The sequence below is a fragment of the Mesoplodon bidens genome, assembly GCF_964165515.1.
Source record: "Mesoplodon bidens genome assembly, chromosome: 13".
NCBI lineage: Eukaryota > Metazoa > Chordata > Mammalia > Artiodactyla > Ziphiidae > Mesoplodon > Mesoplodon bidens.
Window position 1 is genome coordinate 48,993,838 of NC_138169.1, and position 23,582 is coordinate 49,017,419.

At 40.9% G+C, this 23,582-nt stretch overlaps 1 protein-coding gene across 2 annotated transcripts in view; it reads left to right on the forward strand.

Annotated features, from left to right (window-relative positions):
• The window catches only part of ASXL3 (ASXL transcriptional regulator 3), a gene marked incomplete at both ends in the record, with an annotated part of 167,871 nt that extends 144,948 nt beyond the window's left edge, over positions 1 to 22,923 (forward strand). For both annotated transcript variants that reach the window (XM_081252364.1, XM_081252365.1), the window contains 4 exons: positions 7,298 to 7,394; positions 9,526 to 9,631; positions 14,594 to 16,550; positions 19,228 to 22,923. In XM_081252364.1, the coding sequence (XP_081108490.1) occupies positions 7,298 to 7,394; positions 9,526 to 9,631; positions 14,594 to 16,550; positions 19,228 to 22,923 (5,856 nt within the window). The remainder of the gene's footprint in view (positions 1 to 7,297; positions 7,395 to 9,525; positions 9,632 to 14,593; positions 16,551 to 19,227) is intronic.
• Between the last annotated feature and the right edge of the window lie 659 nt (positions 22,924 to 23,582).

Below are 23,582 nucleotides of genomic sequence, written 5' to 3' on the forward strand. Positions count from 1 at the left end.
TTTTTGTTTTTAATCCAGAAGATTAAGGGAAATCCCATGTAAGTAAAGTAATCGAAACTCAATAATTAAAGTCTTTTAAGAATCAATATCAGGATTCTTTTTTCACGTGTTTTTAATACCATATACATCCCTCAAGTGTGGATCTTCTGATTGTATATGCTGAAATTCATAGCACCAATTATGAGAATATCTTTTTCTCTTATTTCTAGGGAATTCCTTTTCCCTGTTAATTGGGTCCTGAGAAATTGCTTACCAGCAGGTCTTACCCTAGGGGATGGCCTTCCCAACCTCTAATTGAAGACCTCCCCTGCCAACCTGGAGGCTTGGGCAGGTGTCTGGTGGAAGGGAGAACAGTTCTCTTGGGAGGTGCAAGAGATTCCATTCCAAAGGCAATGGTTATCTTAGCTAAGTGGTTGGGTTGTTTACAGATTGTGTTTCTAGAGGAAGAAAACTTTATTACACACCTATAGATGTACATGAATGTATAGATATAGATATATAGATACATGCACATATATGTGTTTATATGTATTTTTTAATGAGGTGATCATCTGTTCCCACAAGACCAGCTGTTATTTTGTCATTTTATAATCTTCTTCTGTTTTCAAAGCCCTTTGCAATTTACATACTTGAACATCTCATTTAGTAATTAGATGTTGCCCACTCCTCTGCCTCAAGGACTTTATTCTAGTTAACAATTACACTGCCATCATCCTAAAAACAGTGGATCTTCCACCTCCCAAATTCTTCCCTGCTGAACTTCATACCTTGTGGTTTCTGTCCCAGTGCTCAGCAGTGATTCCCAGAGCAGCAAGTAGTAGGAAGAAAAGGAACCAGCTCGACTCAGAAGAGAGGCTTTTATTATAAAATCAACTTTAATGGCCTGTCATAACAGTAATGACAAAAGCCTTCTACTTTTCCATCTAAATGTTGATTTTGGGGGGTAATGTTTTCTGAGATTTCTCTTTTGTTCACATTAGCTTAATTCCATGGACACCTAAAAAAAATGAGGTGGAGGGAAGGTGAAAATGGTGTCGTGGTGTTTTTTCTTTAACCTCCATATAATTCCAGATAGTCTTGATTACAACTTTATAATGATAGTCTCTATGTATTTAAAGAAAAGTTGTTATATGTATTTATAGTGTGATATAATTTTTAAAAGTAATGTCGAATAATTGTTTTCTGCAGTGGGCTTTGAAATTGAGGTTGTTTAGGCTTATAGCATCATCCTTTACTAGTTTTCACATTTTATTTATTTATTTTTAATATTTGAATTTTGGGGTATACTGAAAATTATCCCATGTCCAGATCTTAGAAATTTGCATTCATGTTGCTTAACAAGGATTTAGTACCTAGTGTGTGCAAATTCATTGTGCTAGGTTTATCTCATTTGACTGCTTCTGACAATAATACTTTCACAACTTTTAATGCATCATTTCCCAGACTGTATTCTGGAGAACACTTGTACTTGTTCTATGAGATATTGATAATTGTTCTGGAAGAGGATTACAGGGTTTAAAAGTTTGGGAAATACTGCATGATACATATATTCTTAAGGGTTTAAAGTAAATTCTAACATATTTGAGAATACTTATAGTAAAGAAAACCATTTAACCATATTTAGTAGATATAGGCTATAGTTATTGGATGGTAGAATCAATTTCCTTCTAGATAGATTACCCATTAAAATTATAATTACCCCTTAAAATTCCTATTTTGCAAAGCACAGTTTGGGAAATATTGTCTTAATGCAGTTTTAGAAATAGCAATAAAAAATTATTGGCCAAACTGTCTTTAGTAAACCGTTGATCCTCTCTCCCTTACTGATACTGTCTTTCTCAGAAGCCCTCTTTCATTTTTTATGCCTAACTTTATGCTTAAAGAATTACATTTTCTCTTATGGATAAAACTTGAGCCGTACTTATATAGAGTCTTCTGAGCCATCTGAATCATACTTAATGGTAAGGTAAAAAATGAAAAATTACCCTTTAGAAAGAATGAATATACTGACTTTAATTCCTACTGGGGTATAGAATACAAGGGCACTGATGCTTGATCAGGGTATAAGAGGGTCAGTAATAACAGCTTATAGTCTCTCTGCTCATTACTCCTTTGCTTTTGCATTAGACTCCTGGTTGGCCTCTCACTGACTAGGTTGTCTTTGCTCTAAAGACCCTATTGATTGTTTTATTGGACACCACAGCTAGTATAGTGTACTGTACATGGTGTTGACCTAAGTAATTGCACATGGCTTGATAGATATTAGCACATACACAGTACAGATCTTCTTGAAACTCTTTCTTTCCTTTCAGCTACGATGCCGTCTGCTTTGATTTTCTTCCTACCTCTGGCTGCTCTTTCTCAGTCTTCCTAACAGGGTTTACTTCTTCTGCCCATTGCTCCAACGTTGGTGTTCCTCAGGGCCCTGCTTTAAGCCATCTTCTCTTTTGGTAAATCCTTTCTGGGTGTTCTCATCCATATCCATGTTTGCAGTTACACTTTCTTTGCTACTAATGACTAATTTTCTGTGTTTGATTCCTTCCTCACCATTGAGCTTCTTCCCCGAGTTTCAGCTCTTGATTAGATCATCTTTACTTGGATGCCTTCATGATGTCCTTATATTAGCATATCCAAAGAAAGACCCATCATTTCTCTGTCCAAGACACTGCCCCTCCTGTGCCTTTTCCTGTCCTGACGGCTGTTTCCAGCATCTACCAAATTATCCAAGCCTTATTCTTGGCCATCATCTTTCATGCCTTTATCTCATTCACCACCCACACACACGCTCACTCAGCCCCATCATTTCTGGTTCCCTTATTCCTCCTGGAGGACATACATCTTTACTCCCACTCCCTGAACAGTCTTAAGACTTTTCATCATTTGTTCCATGGTCTTCTCTTGGTACTTCTTGACAGAAGTCCCTGTTTCTTGTCCTGTCTTTATCCAGGGCATTCTTTACACTGCATGCAGAATGATATATCTAAGACATCAATTTGGAATTATAATCAGCATCTCAACCTTAATTGTTTCAAAACTAAACCTCATACTCCCATAGTGTTTTCCGTTGTAATAAATAGCAATTTCATAATTTCAATTGCCAAGGCCAGAAGTCTTTGGTGTCACCCTTGCCTGCTTGCTTTCTCTCATACCACACATCCAATCCATCATCAAGTCCTGCTGGCTGAACCTTCAGAATATAATCAGAACCCAACCATTTCTCACCACCTCTACAGCTGTCAACCTAGTCAAGCTACTATTTGGATTATCTCAATAACTATATACTCAAGTCCCTGGTGAGTCTTTATCTTCTAAAACTATGCTCTCCAATACAGTAGCTGCTAGCCAGCAGTGACTACTGAGCTTTAGAACTATGGGTGATCTGAATTGAGATGTGTTATAAAAATATATACCAGATATGAAAAGATTAGTATACAAAGAGAATGAGAAATATCTCATTAATAATATTTCATGTTGATTATATATTGAAACAATAACATTTTGGATAGGTTGGATTAAATAAAATGTGTTATTAGAATTAATTTCATGTTTCTTTTTGCTATTTTAATGTGATCATTAGAATAATTAAAATCACAGATGTGGCCCAATGTTTATATTGCTGTTGGACAGCTCTAAAGTCTTTTTTAAATGCAGCAGTCAGAGCTATCCTTTTGAAATGTCAGATCTTTTCATTTGTCAGGCCAAAATCCCAGAGGCTTTCCAGCTCGCTTGAGGGAAAAGCCAGTCTTTACAGTGGGCTCCAAGGCCCAGTGTGATCCTGGCCCCTCAGCCCCTGTTTCTCCTGCTTCTAAAGTCTTTCCATCTCTTAGGGCCTCCTCGCAAGCCCCACCTGAGGGCCTCTGCATTTACATCCCTCCACCAAGCATGCTCTCCCAACCATGGCTGCGTGGCTGCTTCTTCACTCATTCAGGTTTCAGCTCCGGTGTCCTGATCGACAGTGAGCATTAGAGAGGCTCATCCTGGACACACCATCTACATCAGCGGTCCATTTCCCTGCACACACTCAGCACGAACCTTTTCGTCTTGTTTTGGCTTCGCTTTGAATCGCTCCCCATTACCTGTAGGATGAAGTCCAAATTGCTGAGTATATCTAGGTGCCCCGTTATGATTTAGCCACTTTCTGACTCTCCAGCACATTTCTCACGCTTCCTCTAAGCAACCCACGTGCCACGCATTCCAAATCACTTGCAAGAAACCCCAAATTAGAAAAAAAGAGATAAAGAATCTTTTAGAGGTGCAAAGGATTATTATTAAATGTAAGTATATTCTCATACAGAATTAACATTCCTCAAACTTCAAACATTGGATGGTTTGAAAGTAGCAATAACATCTTAATCCTTTGAATTCCACCGATATCCATCCCATAAAATGTACGTTAATATAATCAACCCCAAAGGCAAATGATATACTCACCAACAGAGACTTAAATCTCTGTGAAAGGATCTCTCCACAAATAAGTTTTCCTTTAACCATACTTATTTTCTTCCACAACAGCACAGAGTTTTTCTCCTTCTAATTAAAAAAGAAGCATAGCTTATCAATAGCTTATTTGGATACTTCACTGTAAGAGAGTTAGGGGAGTTTTTAGAATGAATGTTTCTATTGTGGGTAATCAGAAAAACAAGAATTTATAGCTCCGCGATAAATAAATAAATAAAACTTTCAGAAACGTTTATTGTTCCAGCTCATTAAAATGCCATGTCTTTTGGACAGTATTTCTTAAACGCCATAAAATTAATAGTGTATTTTAAAAGTTTTATTGGCACATATTTAATTTAGCCCTAGTGTTTAATTGTGCTGTCTCAGACAGGCTGGAAGCCTGGCAGTTAATATTATTTTTCAGTTTTAAAAGAAAAACATTTTCCTCCCGGGCTAGCTTCCATACTCTTGAATGTGTTCATTTCACACTGCCTTGCATTTTCATGTGCTGAAATCTTGAGACTCTGTCAGAGCTAATCTGGATCTGGTATTTCTTTGTGTTTTAAAATTATGCTGAAATTTCAATTAATAGCTAATCATTCCCCTGGTCTGGCAGAACACACCAAACTAAAATCCTATTTGTCAGCTACCGGAGTTAAATTTTAAATCTTTCTCTTACACGAAGCAAGGACAGGCCAATAAACATTTATTGAGTACCTGCAATATAATAGGCATTGTGCATGGACTCCAAATTATAAAGCACCATGCATGTTCTCAGATGTAGAAAATCTAACCTTTTCCATTGTGCCTTCCATAACTGTACTTCATAGTAAACCAATTCCTTTTTCTCTTCAGGGCACTTGCCTTCCACCTACTAGTCCTAACTGTTGGGGACACAGCACCAAATGGCATCCCTTGACTCAGTTCATATACTGTGTGCCAGCAGATAGTGTCCTAGGAGTGTCCAATTAAAAGGTGGGAAGGCGAGGACATTTAGCCACTCACGTCTTGGGGCTGTGGTAAGACCTTGAGGTGGGACACGTGCATGGCGATGTCACTGTACGTCACAGCTGTGCTGAGCTCAGGTGGGTGGGAGAGATGCACAGGGACCAGAACCATCTGCTGTATGGGGAATATGTTCAGAATATAAGGGCAGAGCCTTTTTCTTTACTGCCACCGTATTGCCTGCCCCCCAAAAGCGCCCGGGACACAGGTTCGTATGAGTGGCTTAATAAGTATCTATTGAATGAAGATGAAATAATTGTGAGTAAACAGTGAATCCATGAATGAACAAAGTCTTGCCTGAAATTTTCCAAGTGTATTGAATATTTTAGTATGGTTATCAGTGTCTTCTTAGATGAGGAAACTCAAGATCTCAAATCTGTGGCTGTCATGATGGCAGCATCCAGGATGTCTCCCATCTGTTCAGTGTCTCTCTTTTCTGGATTTGTTGACCATTATCCGGCTTTGAGTTGCTAGTATGATATTTACTTTTAGACTCAGTATTCTCCTTCGCTCCCAAATGATGGTTTAGCTGACATATTCATGAAGGCATGATTTGAATTAAATTTTAAAAGAGGGACAGTATTTCAGTGGGTGAAAATGGGGTGTAGAGAAGACTGCAAATGAACAAAAACATGGGGCTAAGACGTGTCTGAGTGTGTTTTCAGATAGCAGTGACTTATTAGTGCTTAGGACACATGGGGTGTCTATGAGAGTAAGAGGAAATCTTTGAAATTGTAACTGGAGCTACAGTTTGCCAAACTGACTCAATAGCAGGCTAAAACATCTTCACGCCTTCATGAACGGTCCAGTTACTGATTGTTTGTGATGTTCCGCCTCTACAACAAAGCTCCCACTCTGTATTGTATGCTTTATATAAAACCATTCTGCCCCAGTCCTGTTACTTGCCCAAGACCCTAACCCATTTCACCTCTGGCATCAAGTTCTTCCTAACCACTCACGTCCACCTAGATACCCTCCCCTAGCTTCCCCCCACTTCTTAATTCCCACTCACCTCATGCTTGGCATTGTTTAACTTTTTATGTGTTCTGTCTTCACTCCTCAACTACATGAGAAGCCAGCCAAGGACAGCACTAATTATTTTTATCCCCTGTGTCAGCAAGCAGAATACATTCACAGGGCAGATGTAGTAAATAGTTGGAAAGTTAAAAGCATCCAGTTCGATGATGCTTATCCAAATCTCTTCTATACGTACATGAATTTGAAAAATAATAAATTTGAGGAAAAAGGTTAGTAGCATATAGTTGCACAGATTTTAAACTTTGTATACCTGTTTTCTCTGTGCACCCAAAGAGGTGAGAAGAATAGAGTGAAGGGTATGTATGACAGTGTGGGTGTATTTGTTTTAATGTTTCAGAACTTTGTCATCTGAACCTCAGACAGTGGAAGAATCCAAGTGATCAGACTAGATTTATTTAGCTTCCACAAACTTTAGAGAATTTAATTAAAAAAATAATCTAAAAGTGTGCACATATGTAGATTTTTAATTTGGTATCATTTAAGGCATATAAAAATGACAAAGATATAAATTTTTTGATTAAATCACATACATTTGTTATACTAACCACTAATAATGGAAATGCCTAATACAGATTTCCTTTAAGTTGATGTATTTAGTCATTATAATAGTCACTGTAAGCAGTACAGTTTTCCTACTAGGAAATTCATCTTTTGTTAGATTCCTTTCCTCCCTGCCTTTTACCCTGCTCTTTCTCTCTCTCGCTCTTTCTCTCTCTCTCACACACACACTCACACCCTCAGTTTTTGCCTCTTCCCTGCATACTTTTGCTTTGAATTATTCTTAATGGAATCTTGTTTTTGTCGGCTTATTTCCTAGATGGGAAGTGATGGAATTTTACGCCTCAGTACTTCAGCTCTAAATAATGAATTCTTTGCATATGCAGCACAAGGCTGGAAACAGCGACTGGCAGAAGGTAAATTTCTATTTTCCATTACTATTTGACATATTTAAGTCAACAGACTGTACTGAGATTTGCACCTTTCTCTGCTTCCCAAGTCGTTTTCCCCCCCTGAAGTATACTTGAGTAAAAACTCACATCCTATTTCAAATGACTTCATTAATTCTTTTGTTATACTTTGCATTTTTGATGTCCAGTATTTTTATTAATTTATTTATTTATTTATTTTTGCTGTATTGGGTCTTCGTTTCTGTGCGAGGGCTCAACTAGAGAAAGTCCAGTATTTTTGAAGAAAGCATGACGTTATCTGGAACATAATAAAAACTTTTGATATAGCAAGATTTTCTTTGGAATAATCATTTTAACTATGTGTTTGATGCATTGTGTATTCTCTAATGTCCGAGAGCCTGGAAGAATCTTCTTTTAATACAGTCTTCCCCTGAAGCCACCACTTCATCTTATCATTCCTTTAGTCACCAAGCTTCATGAGAGACTAAAAAATACCCAGTGTTACCACATTTTTACTCCCTTACCCACTCACATTTTTATGGTTGGGTGTGACCCCACCATACACAATGGGAACAGTCCCTTCTAGAGAATATGAATGGCTTTCTCATTGCAAAGTTCACTTTCCTCTTCTCAGTCCTTGGCATTTCATCTTCCTTCTCCTATGTCTCACTTGTTATCTACCCCATCTAATTTGAAACCATCTGCCTTTGACATTCGTAATATATTTTAAATTGTGTCTGACAGCCTTTTCTCACCTTCCTTCAGGAGCTCCTGTTCTTTCACCTGATGGTAAATGGTGATGTCTCCACCATTCTCTTCCCTGCTATTTGCTTTTGCAACTATTCCCATGCTCTAAGAGCCTCATTCAGCTGGTTTCAGCTATATAGCCCACATGCTGAGAATGTCCAAATCTGGCTGGAAGTCCTCTTTCCCAATCCTTTGCTGCTCCATTCCACAAACCTGCTGGATCTTTCCAGTATCAGGCACCTTAAAACCAAAATGCCAGTATTAAACTCTCTTCCCTTTTTTTTTTTTTTTTTTTTTTTTGCGGTACGCGGGCGCCCCCCACTGCCGTGGCCTCTCCCGTTGCAGAGCACAGGCTCCAGACGTGTAGGTTCAGCGGCCATGGCTCACGAGCCCAGCCGCTCCGCGACATGTGGGATCCTCCCGGACGGGGGCACGAACCCGTGTCCCCTGCATCGGCAGGTGGACTCTCAACCACTGCGCCACCAGGGAAGCCCTCTCCTCCCTTTTAATGTCTACTGTTTCTTCTGCCTTCTGTCTACTAAGGTCACCCCCTTTTCTCACAGCTCCTCACTTTGAAACCTTGATGATGTCTTTGTTCCTCTTCCTTCTCCCCAGGTCCATCTGGTTGTGAACTGTTACTTGTGTCTTTGAATCTTCTTCAACATTCTCAAGATGCTGGCCTGACTGTAATCTCCATCTCTCATCTATGCTACTCAGTAGCATCCCAGCCAGTTTCTAAGTTGCTTATTTGGCCATATTCCTCCCACACTCAACACCGCCAGGACCTCCCTCTGTCTCTTACAGGAATAATTCAGGGCTCTCTTTAAAACATTTGTTGGGTAATTGGCCACCGCCTACCTTTCCTATTTCACTTCGTCCTGTGTTCTACTCATAATTGGCCACTCAGAAGCATATAACTATACATATTCATATCTCTGTGCCTTGTGAACTAATTACTTTATGAAAGCTTGATCATCTTTCAAAAGCTAACTCAAGAATCAGGTTCTATGTATGGTCTTCCCTAATCAACTTAAGGAGGATTAAGTACTTTCCCTACACTTATTCTTATGACCTATACAGGGCTTTCCACATTGTGTTATTATACTCAACTGTGTGCTTTTTCTTTTACCAGACTGGTTTCATCAAGGACACTGAATATACACTTTCATTTAGAACCCCTAGCACAGTACATTTGCTAAATGCTTTAGAGTCTGTCTAAGAATAAATGACTGAGTGATCATAAAAAAGAAGCTGTAGAAATATTATCAGTACTCAGCTTTTTTACCTTTTGGCATCCATAGAAGTTTATTCAAATTAGTTACATGATTTCTTTATTAACTGGCAAAACATATGACAACTTTTACTCAATATCTAAGCATTTTCTTTCTAGGAGAGTTTACTCCAGAAATGCAATTGCGGATAAGACAAGAAATTGAAAAGGAAAAGAAAACAGAACCCTGGAAAGAAAAATTCTTCGAAAGGTTTTACGGAGAAAAGTAAGTACTAGAGCATTTTCTTCTCATTTCTCTTAGAAGGAAATTAAAATGTAATTCTCTGTTTCACTTAGCACAATCATATGCTATAAAACTTTATAAATGTGTGATAAAAGGCAATAGTCTCTCAGTGTAAGAAGTTGCAGGTAAAATTATAGTGGCATATCAGCACTTAAATTTTAAAAATGCATTTCAAGGGTTTATAAATTGTCCATGAAAATTCATTCTGGACTGAAAGTAGCACATGAAATTCTATAGAAATCAATTTTGGCTTTCCTAACTGGATTTTAGTAAAAATCTCCTGTTTTTTTTCTTTTTAATCTAAGCATTTTCATTAATAAATGCGTTAGAGATAAGTAGTCTTGGACACATATTTAATTCTCACATTTTTTTCCAAAAATTTTGACTCTCCATATACATTTGTTTAGTCCTTATTTGGGGGAGAGCCTGAGGTAATACCCTTTACTCTATCCATTTTCCTCTTTATGTATAACCACTTTTTTTTTTTTTTTTTTTTTTTTGCGGTACGCGGACCTCTCACTGTTGTGGCCTCTCCCGTTGCGGAGCACAGGCTCCGGATGCGCAGGCTCAGTGGCCATGGCTCACGGGCCCAGCCGCTCCACAGCATGTGGGATCTTCCCGGACCGGGGCATGAACCCGTGTCCCCTGCATCGGCAGGCGGACTCTCAACCACTGCGCCACCAGGGAAGCCCTGTAAAACCACTTTTTAAAAAACGTATTTTATTCAAGTAGTTGATTTGCAATGAGTTAATTTCTGCTGTACAGCAAAGTGATTCAGTTATACATGTATATACATTATTTTTTATATTCTTTTCCATTATGGTTTATCATAGGATATTGAATATAGTTCCCTGTGCTATACAGTAGGACCTTGTTTATCCATTCTACATATATATAATAGTTTGCATATGCTAATCCCAAACTCCCAGTCCATCCTGCCCCCAGCCCCACTTGGCAACCAAAAGTCTGTTCTCTGTGTCTATGAATCTGTTTCATAGATAAGTTCATTTGTGTCATACTTTAGATTCCACATATAAGTGATATCATACAGTATTTGTCTTTCTCTGTGTGACTTAACTTCACTTAGTATGATAATCTCTAGGTACATCTGTGTTGCTGTAAATGACATTATTTCGTTATTTTTTTATGGCTAGGTAATATTCCATTGTGTATATATACATACCACATCTTCTTTATCCATTCATCTTTTGATGGATGTTTAGGTTGTTTCCATGTCTTGGCTATTATGAATAGTGCTGCTATGAACATACGGGTGCATATATCTTTTTGAATTATAGTTTTGTCTGGATATATGCCCATGAGTGGGATTGCTGGATCATACGGCAACTCTATTTTTAGCTTTTTGAGGAACCTCCGTACTGTTCTCCATAGTGACTGCACCAATTTACATGCCCACCAATAGTATAGGAGGCTATAACCGCTTTTTAATTTATTATTTTTATTTGTGTATGTGTGTGTCTTAAAAATAATACCAGTCACACCTAAGTATGGTACTGACTGAGCTAATTTGAAAGTAGTTTCTCCTTTGCCTCATGGTTAACAGGAACATATTCTCCTTGGGCAGAATTTGAATCTCACAGACATTCAGATCCCTAAGAAAGAAAGGGATTTAAGAGCTGACAATTGACAGCAACTTTAGATCATCATGGGTAGAAGAACTTGTGCTTTAATTCCCACATACACAATTAATGCTTGAAAGTTGTTGTTTTGTGTAAAAGACACTGAGGTGGATGCAGGCAACACAGCCTGTACCATTTGATCTAATTTCACAAAACTCTCCCTGTAAATGAGGAAGACCATCGGGGAGCCTCACATGAGCGCTCGTCATAAAAAGACATCACGTGATGAGCAGCCTGCTTACTCTGAGCAGCCTTGCCTCTGGTGAGTCGTCCTAAGTAGCCCTCCTCTTGAGTTTGAGTAGGAAGGCTCCTTTTCAGCTGCTGCCCTAGGACTTTGGATGCATATACATATTTCAGCAAAGCTAAAAGGAGATAATTAATGTCCTTTCTCAAAAATTAACATTGTGGCAGGCTAGTTACAGGCTAGTTACCAGCAGTATTACTCAAGCCTGGCGGCGTCACAATCTTCATTGGAGCTTTTAAAAATAGGTACAGATTTCCGACACCCACCCCAGATGTACTGATGGGTGATCTCCAGGAGTTGAGCCCAGGAATCTGTATTTTTAGATGCTTTCCCATCGTGCTCATGTACAGCAGGATTAAGAACCCTGCCTTCCTTACCTTTTCTGACAAAGGGGATGTTGGGAACACTCTTGTCAGTAATGGCAGAAGCATAACCAAGTTAGTTACCTCCAAAAAACTGGTCCTTAATTTTTGTTGAGTGTTGGGCCTGTGCTTTTATCAATTCAGTATTCATGCAGCATCGCCTCCATGCCACACATTATCCTAGATGCCAGAGAGCCTGCACTGTAGAGACCATACAGAGGGTTTTTCCTCAGTCAGCAAATAATCATTGAACATACTCCGGCTCTGATAGGTTTCTAAGAGCTTTGCAAATATTGTTTCACTTAACCCTCCCAACCATCCTATAAGGTGGGTACCATTATTATTCTTATTTTAAAAAGGGTTTAGGAAACTGAGAGGCAGTGAAACTAAGTAATTTCCCCAGTTTTACATGGTGCGGTTAAGTAATTGGCTCACCTGCAAATCCTTCTCAGAAAAATTCACACACCTACAATTTTTTACATGAAATTTGGGGGCTCCGTAGACTCTCATGGATATCAAGTTAAAGAATCCTGTCCTGGAAGGTGACAGCTACAATACTGTGAGTAAACATGACTCCCCATCAGCATCATTGAGTTCTGAATACAAACAGCTCTTTTACTTGGTTGACCCTTTTCTTGCTGTAGTTTATCCATAGAGTTTCTGTCCCCTTACATCCCTGGACTTCTTGCTTGTCTTTTCCTATCTTTGATTACATATTGGATGACTGATGTATTTTGGACATTTCATTGACTGCGCTTCTAGTTTTGTTACTTCTAGATTACCTACATTCCCTCAATATGTGAGGGATATTTTCCTAGCATCAGATAATTTTCAGTTGACTGACACCATGTGCCTTCTCATTATTCTAAGTTTTCCCAAGAATGTTAGCACTGAAATTCAGCTTTAGTTAAGATCTGTCTGATTTAGTTTTCTGCTCTTTGAGATCCTTATTTTGGTTCTTATTGGCTTATTCTGCCTATAATACAGTACTGTCCTATATTCATTTCAATTACTTGTAGGGATCCCATGTATATGCTAACTCAAAATTATAGGAGTTGGTCTGTTGATTTGCGGTCTAGATTTCAGGCGGTCAGAGTTTTCCTTTGTGTGGTTATGTGGTGTGCTGTGAACGTCTTCCTTCTATGCCTTATGCCACCTTAAGTCTATTTTCCCATGAAAATAATAAAATGTTTACATGTATGTTTTATACAGTGCTGTTTTCCATATGAGATATATATATTATATACATATATGATATTTAATAATATTAAATATATTTAATAATATTCTTATTAATCAACTAGCTGAAATTTGGCTGCCAGTGGGTAGATTCTGTGTGTTCTCCATCTAACCTAGTATCAGTGGTATATCTGCTTGATCTGGCCCCAGGAGACCTTATTCCTAGCTGATTATTCTGCTCTAAATTCATCTGTAGTGTAGTTATATTATTCTGTTCCTCTCACTATAATATAAATTGTGGTTTAATTTGAACCCATCTTAGGGAAAGTTGAAAGAAAAGAGACTAATATTATTCTGTTCCTCTCACTATAATATAAATTGTGGTTTAATTTGAACCCATCTTAGGGAAAGTTGAAAGAAAAGAGACTAATTATGAAGGAAGTGTCCTCTATCTTCCTTTCTTAGCCTTCTGAATTTTAGTGAAGAACGCAATGATCAAATACCCAAAAAAGTGTATTCAATTTTATTTCCCTTTCATTTTGAGGATTTAATTTAACTAAAAGGTTGAAGAAGGTTTTACTGAGGTATTTTCCTGTTATAGCTGTATTTCCTCACTCAAATATGTTTCTTCCTCTGGGAATGTTCTCTCTTCTGCTCATCTTTGTAATTGCCTGTACTCTAATTTAACTTCATTTAGAACAGCATATTTCCCTACCATCTGATGCTGACATTGTAACTTAGTATGACAGGAAATAGTGATTTACAATATTGTTGATTGCAAATTCTGATAAACTTTACCTTATGACCTGAACATTAGACTGGGCTATTTCTTGATATTCTACATTAACTTTTTATGGAATATCTTTACAGTAAGAGTTCTACATGAAAGAATTTTTAAAAGTCTTGCCTCACATGAATGTAATCTAGTAGAATCAACTTTGATGACCCCAAATATGTTTATTATTCTTTAGTGAAATTTCCATCTTGTCTTAGGTTAGACACTTAGATATTGTACTAAAATATGGTGATGGACACCTTTCACATTGGGTTAAGAGAACTTAATCTTTGGAAGTCATTTCCATTTCAAGATTTTACAACATACCCATCTTCCATTGATCTTAATTATTTGGTTATGTTGCATCCTTTAAGGACTATGTAATTTTCTATTATTAGGACATATTTCTACTTTCTGACTTTAAAAAATGTAGGTCTTATACATTCTTTTGCTTTTCAGCCCATATTTTTTTTAATCATTTTAGTATGCAATCTCCCTTGCTTACAGAATAAAAATCAATACTTTTTAAACAGAAGTAGAGTTTATTTTAGTTATGATTATAAAAGCAGTAGCAAAACTAATCCATCATAAACTGGTTTACATAAGCTAAACATGTTACTTAGTGATTATAAAATTAATTTTATGCATTTACTTCTATGAATACTATATTTGGTAAGAGATCCAAGTTGTACCTTTCATGTTTTGTGGTTGAACAATAATTTAATATTTCTAATTTCTGTTCAGGTTGGGCATGTCAAGAGAGGACTCTATAAAGCTCACATCTGGACCAAATAATGATGGAGCTGAAAGTAGTTCTTCATGTGGGACCTCTGGCCTTCCTGGTCTATCTTCACAGACTCCCTTGAAAGAACAACAGCCAAAAAGCATGAAAAGTCCAACTTCTCCAGAGCCTGATTTCTGTGCTACACTTTGTCCCATGGTAGACGTAGGTAAAGATGTAATGACAGAGTCAGAATCAGAGGACATCTTAATCCCCGAAGAATCTGTGATTCAGGAAGAAATTGAGGAAGAGGTAGAGACTAGCATCTGTGAGTGCCAGGATGAGAATCACAAGACAATACCTGAATTTTCTGAGGAGTCAGAAAGTCCAGCCAACTCTCATGAGGAGCCCCAAATAGCACCTCCTGAAAATAACTTGGAATCCTGTGTTATAATGAATGATGTTTTAGAAACTTTGCCTCATATGGAAGTTAAAGTGGAAGAGAAATCAGAATCTCCCCAGGAAGAGATGTCAGTTGTCATTGATCAGCTAGAAGTCTGTGACTCTCTTGTTCCTTCCACTTCATCTGGGACTCATGTCAATGACACAGAACATAAGGAGCCAGAAACTGCACTAGAGACCAACGCTCCAAAAATGAAAACAGGGTCATCGTCTTTAGAAGGTCAATTTCGAAGTGAAGGAATCGCTGTAGATATGGAGCTGCAGAGTGATCCTGATGAACAGCTTTCTGAAAATGCTTGCATCTCTGAAACGTCCTTCTCTTCTGAGAGCCCAGAGGGAGCCTGTACCAGCCTGACATCCCCAGGAGGGGAAACCCAATCCACTTCAGAAGAATCATGTACCCCAGCCTCCCTTGAGACAACATTTTGTTCTGAGGTGTCCAGCACTGAAAATGTGGACAGATATAATCAGCGAAATGCCACTGATGAAAATCTTCATGCATCTTTGATGTCAGAAATCTCTCCAATATCCACTTCACCTGAAATATCAGAAACGTCTTTGATGTCCAATTTACCGTTAACATCTGAAGCATCCCCAGTATCGAATTTACCTTTAACATCAGAAACCTCGCCCATGTCTGATTTACCTTTGACATCAGAAACTTCTTCAGTGTCTTCCATGCTTCTCACATCTGAGACCACTTTCATATCCAGTTTGCCACTTCCTTCAGAAACATCTCCAATTTCCAGTTCTTCCATGAATGAAAGAATGGTGCATCAACAAAGAAAACCAACTTCCATATCTGAAGAACCACTCTCCCCCCAGAAAGATGAAGGTTCTGCCGCTGCCAAGCCCCTGGGAGAGAGCCTTACCTCTCAGCAGAAGACTCTATCAAATACTCCTGAACCTATCAAAATGGGTTCTTCTTCCATTGCTCCTGAAGCATATTCATCAGAAGAATTGCACAATAAGACCCTGAATCAGCAGCCTTGTAAATCACATGTTGAAACTGAGAAGCCCTATCCCGCTTCGATTCCAGAACTCCCTTCTACAGAAATGATAAAAGTTAAAAATCATAATGTCCTGCAAAGAACAGAAAAGAAAGCCATGTCTTCACCATTGGAATTACCTGTCTTTTCTGAAGAGACAGAGAGTAAGGGAAATGAGCTCCCATCAGCTAAATTACAGGACAAGCAATACATCTCATCGGTGGATAAGGCTTCATTTTCAGAAGGCTCTAGAAATAAAATGCATAAGCCAGGGAGCTCACAGAATCGGTTGGAGACCTCTCATACTTCCAAGTTGTCAGAGCCCTCCAAGTCCCCAGATGGGGTAAGAAATGAAAGTAGAGAATCTGAGATATCGAAGAGGAAAACCGCAGAGCATCACAGCTTTGGGATCTGTAAAGAGAAGAGGGCTAGGATAGAAGATGACCAGTCAAGCCGGAACATCTCATCCAGCAGTCCATCTGAGAAAGAACAGCCTCCAAGAGAGGAACCAAGGGTTCCACCTCTCAAGGTATGGTATTTTTTTTAAAAAAAGGAAATTCCATAGATAGGCTTTTTCTATTTAGATACTTAATTTTTCAAAAATAAATGTAGCAGTTTATAATCTAATACTCCCAGCACCAGTCTAATATTAAATGATCCTTTTCAGACTGCGTTGAGCTCATACAGTAAGTTTAGATAGATGTACATATTTAGACCTTGGCATTTAAGGAAAAAGAAGGAGGGAGGGAGAACAGGGCCTGGAGGAGCCCACAGGCCACTGAGATACAGGGTCTCTGGGGGACTCCACAGTGTAGGACAGAGACCTGTATAAACTTGGAAAAATTTGAAAGATAATTCAGCATCCTATAAAAGTTCAGTAGGACTAGAGAAAGCAGTAGTCAAAAGTCAGAGGCTTGCACTCAAGAAATGAAGGTACGTGTTATCTCTTCATTCATTTTCCAACAAATGTTGAACACCCCCTCTGCCTAGCAGAGAGAAGCTAGCTTCTGAAAGAGCCTCATTAAATATTTCTTGAAAAATCAATGAAATCACTTCACAAACCCTGAGGAAAATGCTATAGATACATAGGTATACAAATCCTACTATTTTATTTCCAAAATAATAAAGAAGTATTTAACTTCACACAATAATAAAGCCTGTAGACGAACATTCCTATTTATATATTTTATTTTGATCCCAGGTAGATTTTAACTCTCAGAAAACAACTCTTGTATATAAATTGACTCTGCCTAACTAAACTAAAAATTAAGGTTAACTCAAAGAATTACAAATATACTCAAGATTTGTTTTTCTTAATCTTTCTCTTTATTTTGCTCTGCTCTGACACCTACTTTTAATATGTGACTCATGATCTCCCTAAGGTTGACTTTTAGGGGTGTGATTGTAATTATTCTATTTAATAAAGCAGTCCCTATTAAATAAGATTCTAGAGCTATAAAAGATGAATATTAAGCTCCCATTAAAACCCCGCTGTGCATTTTAATTTCTGAAGCAATGAAAAGAAAAATATAAGCATGCTTTCCATAGGAAATATTTTTAAACATTTCAGTCTAATTTTTTTGTCAGAAGCTTATTTTCAAAGTGATATATACTTTATGTAAAGACAGATGGATAGAGAGATACAATAAATATATTTAATGTTTGTTAGGCTTAATGTTTTTAATTTTTTAAACTAAGGGAAATATTTAAAAGGTAAAACTGAATTCCTTTTCTAAATTCATCTATCTTTGGAACCTTTGGATTAGAAGAGAGCCATCAGAAATTTGAAAATGAGAAACGAGATAGCTCAGGAAGATAATCCATCTACCAAAGTACTAAAGCATAATTCCAAATTGACATGATCTTGTAGTATGTGTCAGGTATTTATAATGTCAATATATGTAAATGCACATATGTTAAGAAAAGAGGTGTAAGTTTTCTGGGAAGATTTTTTCTAGAGGAAAAAATATAAGGAAATCTAGTATGTGTCAACAGTACAGAATGGGGAGCCCAAAGGCTCTGTCACTCCCTAGTTATATGAACCCAAGGCGGCCCATCTCCAGGGGCTCGGTTTTTTCAACTGTAAATGAAGGGCTTTAACTAGATCCCTGCCAGCTCTACAAATCTGTGACTCTGGGAATATTCTTAGTGACTAAAGCATCATAGGCATTGCTTTGGGATGTTTGTTGTTAGGTCTTGTGCCTCATGAATTTGGTGATGACTGAGTCTCTTAATTAGATGAGTGGGTGAACAGTGTGGGTTGAGACATTTACTAAATTCAGCAGATTGTAGATTTCCAATATCAAATAAGCTGCCCAACCCATACTCTCTTTTGGAGGCAGAAAACTAGAGTTGCCCTTGCTTTCAAGAAAACGTAATAATAATAATAAAATCCCTTTGGAAAGCAAAGCACTTTCATAAGTATAGTCTCATTCCATCTTTATAACACCTCTGTGAAAGAAATAGACCAGAAATAACTAGTCTTACTGTTTACAGTTTACAACAGTCATATTGTACGCTTATTTTATATATATATATATATATATGGCGGCATGCTAGGTGGTATGGGACCACATAAAACCTACAGAGTCTCTGACTCGGGGAGATTATTGGAGAAACTGAAGTACACAGTGATTTGCCTAGGTTCACAGCATTCCTTTGTGTGAAGCCAGGCTGAGAATTCTAGTCTTCTGACCCTTGGCTAGGGCTTTTTCCTTTTTCCTTTGTGTCAAATTAAGACAGATAAATTAAGGCAGATAAATTCAAATAGAGTTTTGAATATCTCTATTCTTCCTGGCTGGCCTGAGTATCTTCATGCCAGCCAGGAAGATAAGTTGAAAGCTTACTATTTCTAACTCTTTTTAGCTCACCTCATTTTAAGAAGCCTGGGCTTTGTTTCCATTTATATGAGGCTTTAAAAGACGTTTCATTTCCATGCCAAATGAAGTCACCGGTTAATATTTTATGGATTAAAAACAGAGGTTAAAAATTTTAATTTTCACATTCGTGCTGCGTTCATTGCTGCTTTATACCCCAGAGGCCCATTCAGGGTATTAGGTGCCGTCCTTGCCCCCTCAGGAGAGGATGCGGCTACTCCCCGCCCTCGCGTGCCTGTGTCCCCACGTCCTTCTGTGATCATGTACACATGCGCCTTGTCTGTGATCGTGTACACGCACTTTATCTTTCCATTTTCCCCCTTCCTGTAGATACAGCTTTCCAAAATCGGGCCACCCTTTATTATCAAGAGCCAACCAGTCTCCAAACCAGAGGCTCGCGCGTCATCTGGCACATCGGTCAGTGGCGGGAGGAACACGGGAGCCAGGACCCTGGCGGACATCAAGGCCCGAGCCCAGCAAGCAAGGGCCCAGCGAGAGGCGGCAGCAGCGGCAGCCGTGGCGGCTGCCGCAAGCATCGTTTCGGGAGCTATGGGGAGCCCAGGAGAGGGCGGAAAGGCCAGAACTCTGGCGCATATCAAAGAGCAGACGAAGGTGAAGCTCTTCGCAAAGCATCAAGCCCGAGCCCACCTCTTCCAGAACACTAAAGAGCCTCGGTTGCCTCCGCTCGGCTCAAAGGAAGGGCCTCCAAGCTTAGAAGTCTCTTCTGCCCCGGAAACAAAAATCGAAGGCTCACCTGGTGTCATCATTGTCAATCCAAACTGCCGATCTCCCAGCAACAAGGCTGCGCACCTCCGGGAGCCCACCACTGTACTACAGCAGTCTCTCAACCCGACCAAACTTCCAGAAATTGCCACGGACTTATCTGTGCATAGTTCTGACGAAAACACACCCGTGTCGCACTTGTCTGAGAAAGTTGTTTCATCTACCTCTTCTGAAAATAGCAGCGTGCCCGTGCTTTTTAACAAACATCCCGTCCCCGTGTCTGTCTGCAGCACTGCTATGTCGGGAGCAATTAAAGAACATCCCTTTGTGAGTTCTGTTGATAAATCCTCTGTCCTAATGTCTGTTGACAGTGCAAACACTACAATATCTGCTTGTAACATAAGCATGTTAAAAACCATCCAGGGAACGGACACTCCATGCATAGCCATTATACCAAAATGTATTGAGAGCACCCCTCTTCCGGCCACCACGGAGGGCTCCAGCGCAGCGAGCCCCCGGGATGACACACAGTTACTGGCACCCAGCAGCAGCGCGGGCAGCCTGGTCTCCAGTCAGTACACCTCTGTGCCAACTTCCTCCATTGGAAGCAACTTGCCCAACCATCTCTCCACTAGCTCTGTCTTGATTCCCCCAACGGGAATGAACAGCAGATTTCCTTCTGAGAAGATAGCCATGCCTGGGAGCGAAGAACAGGCCACCATGTCCGTGGGCACCACTGTGAGAGCCGCCCTCGGCTGCAGGGACCCTGTCACAGTCACTGACGCCCTGGTGGCACGCCCACCTGTCGCAGCGTTTACCGCAAGCATGCTGACTGTAAACTCTTATGACAGTCCTCCCACGTTAAGTGCTGAAAGCTTGGACAGAACTTCAGGGACTCGGAACAGGGCAGACACTTCTGGGAGACCTCAGCCACCCCCGGGGGGCTTTGCCCCAGCAGCCATAAACCGCTCGATTCCGTGTAAAGTCATCGTCGACCACAGCACCACGCTGACCTCCACGTCATCTCTGACTGCCCCTCTTGAGAGCACAGAAGCCGGCGTGGACCTCCAGAGCAGGTCTGGGAGGACGGAAGCAGCCATCCAGCCCGTGGCGTGTCCGCAGGTGTCTGTCATCAGCAGGCCCGAGCCGGTTGCAAGCGAAGGCGGAGATCACGGTCCCAGTTTCATTGCTGCTTCCGCGGCAAAACAAGACAGTCAAACGATGCAGGCCACCTGCCCGGGTCTCCGTGAAGGACCCCTCGTCGTTCCAGATAACTTAAAGGCGGGGACTCCTCTGAGTCTCAGCTTTGCTGAGCAGGCGCATGGCGTAACCGCGTTCAAAAGTGAAGCCGACACAGCCTGTAGCCATCAGTATAACCCGGGCAGCCGGATCTGCTGGGGCGAGGACGGGATGAGGAGTGCAGGACAGCCTCTGCTCAGCCACCCTGGTTCCAGTAAACAGAAGGAGTATCTGGAGCAGGGCTGTCCAAAGGCCATCAAGACCGAGCATGCCAGCTCCTCGCATGTGGCGGAACTTCACCCCAGGAATCTCATCACAAGCGTCCCTCTCCCCGTGAAGTCCGAACCTCACGACGTGGACAGGGGCTTTAGGATGGACGCCGACGACTTCCCTGGCCCTGAGCTGCATCCTCCAGCTGCAGGGGCAGCCCCGAGTGTGCAACAGACGCAGACCGTGCAGGCCCCCGCCTCTGGTCCCATGGAAGAGGCCATCTCTCTGGCTACGGACACCCTGAAAAGAGTTCCCAGCACAGGGAGCTCCAGCTGCCGTCTGTCATCGGTGGAGGCGAACAATCCCCTCGTCACACAGTTACTCCAGGGCAACTTGCCTTTGGAGAAAGTGTTGCCCCAGCCCAGACTGGGAGCCAAGCTCGAAATCAACAGGCTTCCTCTGCCTCTTCCAACTACCTCAGTGGGTAAAACAGCCCCCGAGAGGAGCGTGGTTGAAATGCCCCCTAGCTCTCCCAATCCAGACGGGAAAGGCTACCTGGCAGGAGCTCTCGCACCACTACAAATGAGGAAGCGGGAGAACCACCCCAAGAAGAGAGTCGCCAGGACCGGGGGGGAACACACTCAAGTGAAATGTGAGCCAGGGAAGTTGTTGGCAGACGCAGATGTGAAAGCGGTGCCGTGTGTCATCAGCTCCGGCATGAATCAGCTGGGACTCAGCCAGCCGCTGAAGCAGGAGTGGCTGAACAAGCACCCTGTGCAGAGCAAGATGGCTCACAGCCCTGAGGTCAAACAGCAGAAGCGGCTGCTCCCCTCGTGTAGCTTCCAGCAGAACCTGTTTCACGTCGACAAGAAGGACGGCTTCCACCCCGACGCTGGAACCTCCCACAGACAACAGTTTTACCAAATGCCTCTGGCTGCCAGGGGCCCCATTCCTACCGCGGCTCTGTTACCAGCCTCTGCCAAAGCCCCCGTGGGCTGTAACACGTTTTCCTTCAACAGGCATCTTGAGCAAAAGGGACTGGGAGAGGTTGGCCTCTCTTCAGCACCTCACCAGCTAAGGTTAGCCAATATGGTGCCCCCCAACATGCCCATGAAAGAAGGTGATGACATGGGGGGGACCCCGCACGGGGTGCCGCACAAAGCACTAGTGCATCCCCCGCCCCCTCCCCCCTTGGCTTTGCCCCCACCCCCGCCGCCGCCACCGCCACTACCTCCACCTCTTCCTAATCCAGAAGTCCCCTCCGATCAAAAACAACCGCCAGTTACCATGGAAACCACTAAGAGACTTAGTTGGCCACAGTCCACGGGCATATGTAGCAATATAAAATCGGAACCTCTTTCTTTTGAGGAAGGTTTAAGCAGCAGCTGTGAACTGGGCATGAAACAAGTTTCCTATGACCAGAATGAAATGAAAGAACAGTTGAAGGCGTTTGCGCTGAAAAATGCAGATTTCTCTTCCTATTTGCTTTCTGAGCCACAGAAGCCTTTTACCCAATTAGCTGCTCAGAAAATGCAGGTGCAGCAACAACAGCAGCTCTGTGGAAATTATCCAACAATACACTTCGGTAGCACGAGCTTCAAAAGGGCAGCATCTGCAATTGAAAAGTCCATTGGGATTTTGGGAAGTGGCTCCAATCCCACCACGGGTCTGCCTGGTCAGAACGCTCAGATGCCCGTTCAGAACTTTGCCGACAGCAGCAACGCGGATGAGTTGGAACTGAAATGCTCTTGCCGGCTGAAAGCCATGATTGTGTGTAAAGGCTGTGGGGCCTTCTGCCACGACGACTGCATAGGGCCTTCTAAACTCTGTGTAGCTTGCCTGGTTGTGCGATAAGAGCTGAGTGAAAGATGCAGTATCCCTTTTCACCACGGAAAAGCCAAACGGCGTCAGCAACAACAAATTGAACAGCTCAGTGGTTTATAGCGTGCTAATTTATTTTACTTTGGAACAGATGATCTTTTCTCTAGATGATTATTTTCTTGCATTTCTGGGAAAGGAGAGATCACATTCCAGCCGAGGGGCTCAACAGCATGTCTTTTACATATTTAGTTGCCATTTGCAGCTTTGGAAAGTTTCTATTCATGTGTATACAGGTCACTCCCAGTTTGTTTCTTTCTTTTTTTAATCCAGGTGTAGATAGGAAAAGGACATTTTAAACTACTTAATGGTAACCAGAAATGGAGATGTGGAGAGAGATCGGTAACAGCAATTTAAGGTGGTGATGCATTCTTCTGTAGATTAACCATTACAGCGAGGGTGCCAACATTTGACTCCTTTGGACCTACCTTTACCATAGTGATTACATCATATTTGGAAAAGGGAATCTGATTTAAGTGTATGATTCCTTGTATTTACTCATATCACAAAAGATATTAAAGGAGGTATGCCATTAATGAACTCCACTGTCCTTATTCTCTTTCCTCCCTTTTGACTCTTTTCAGAGACTGGCAGATTCTCTGGCTCTGCCTTGGACATGGTACACATATTGTAGT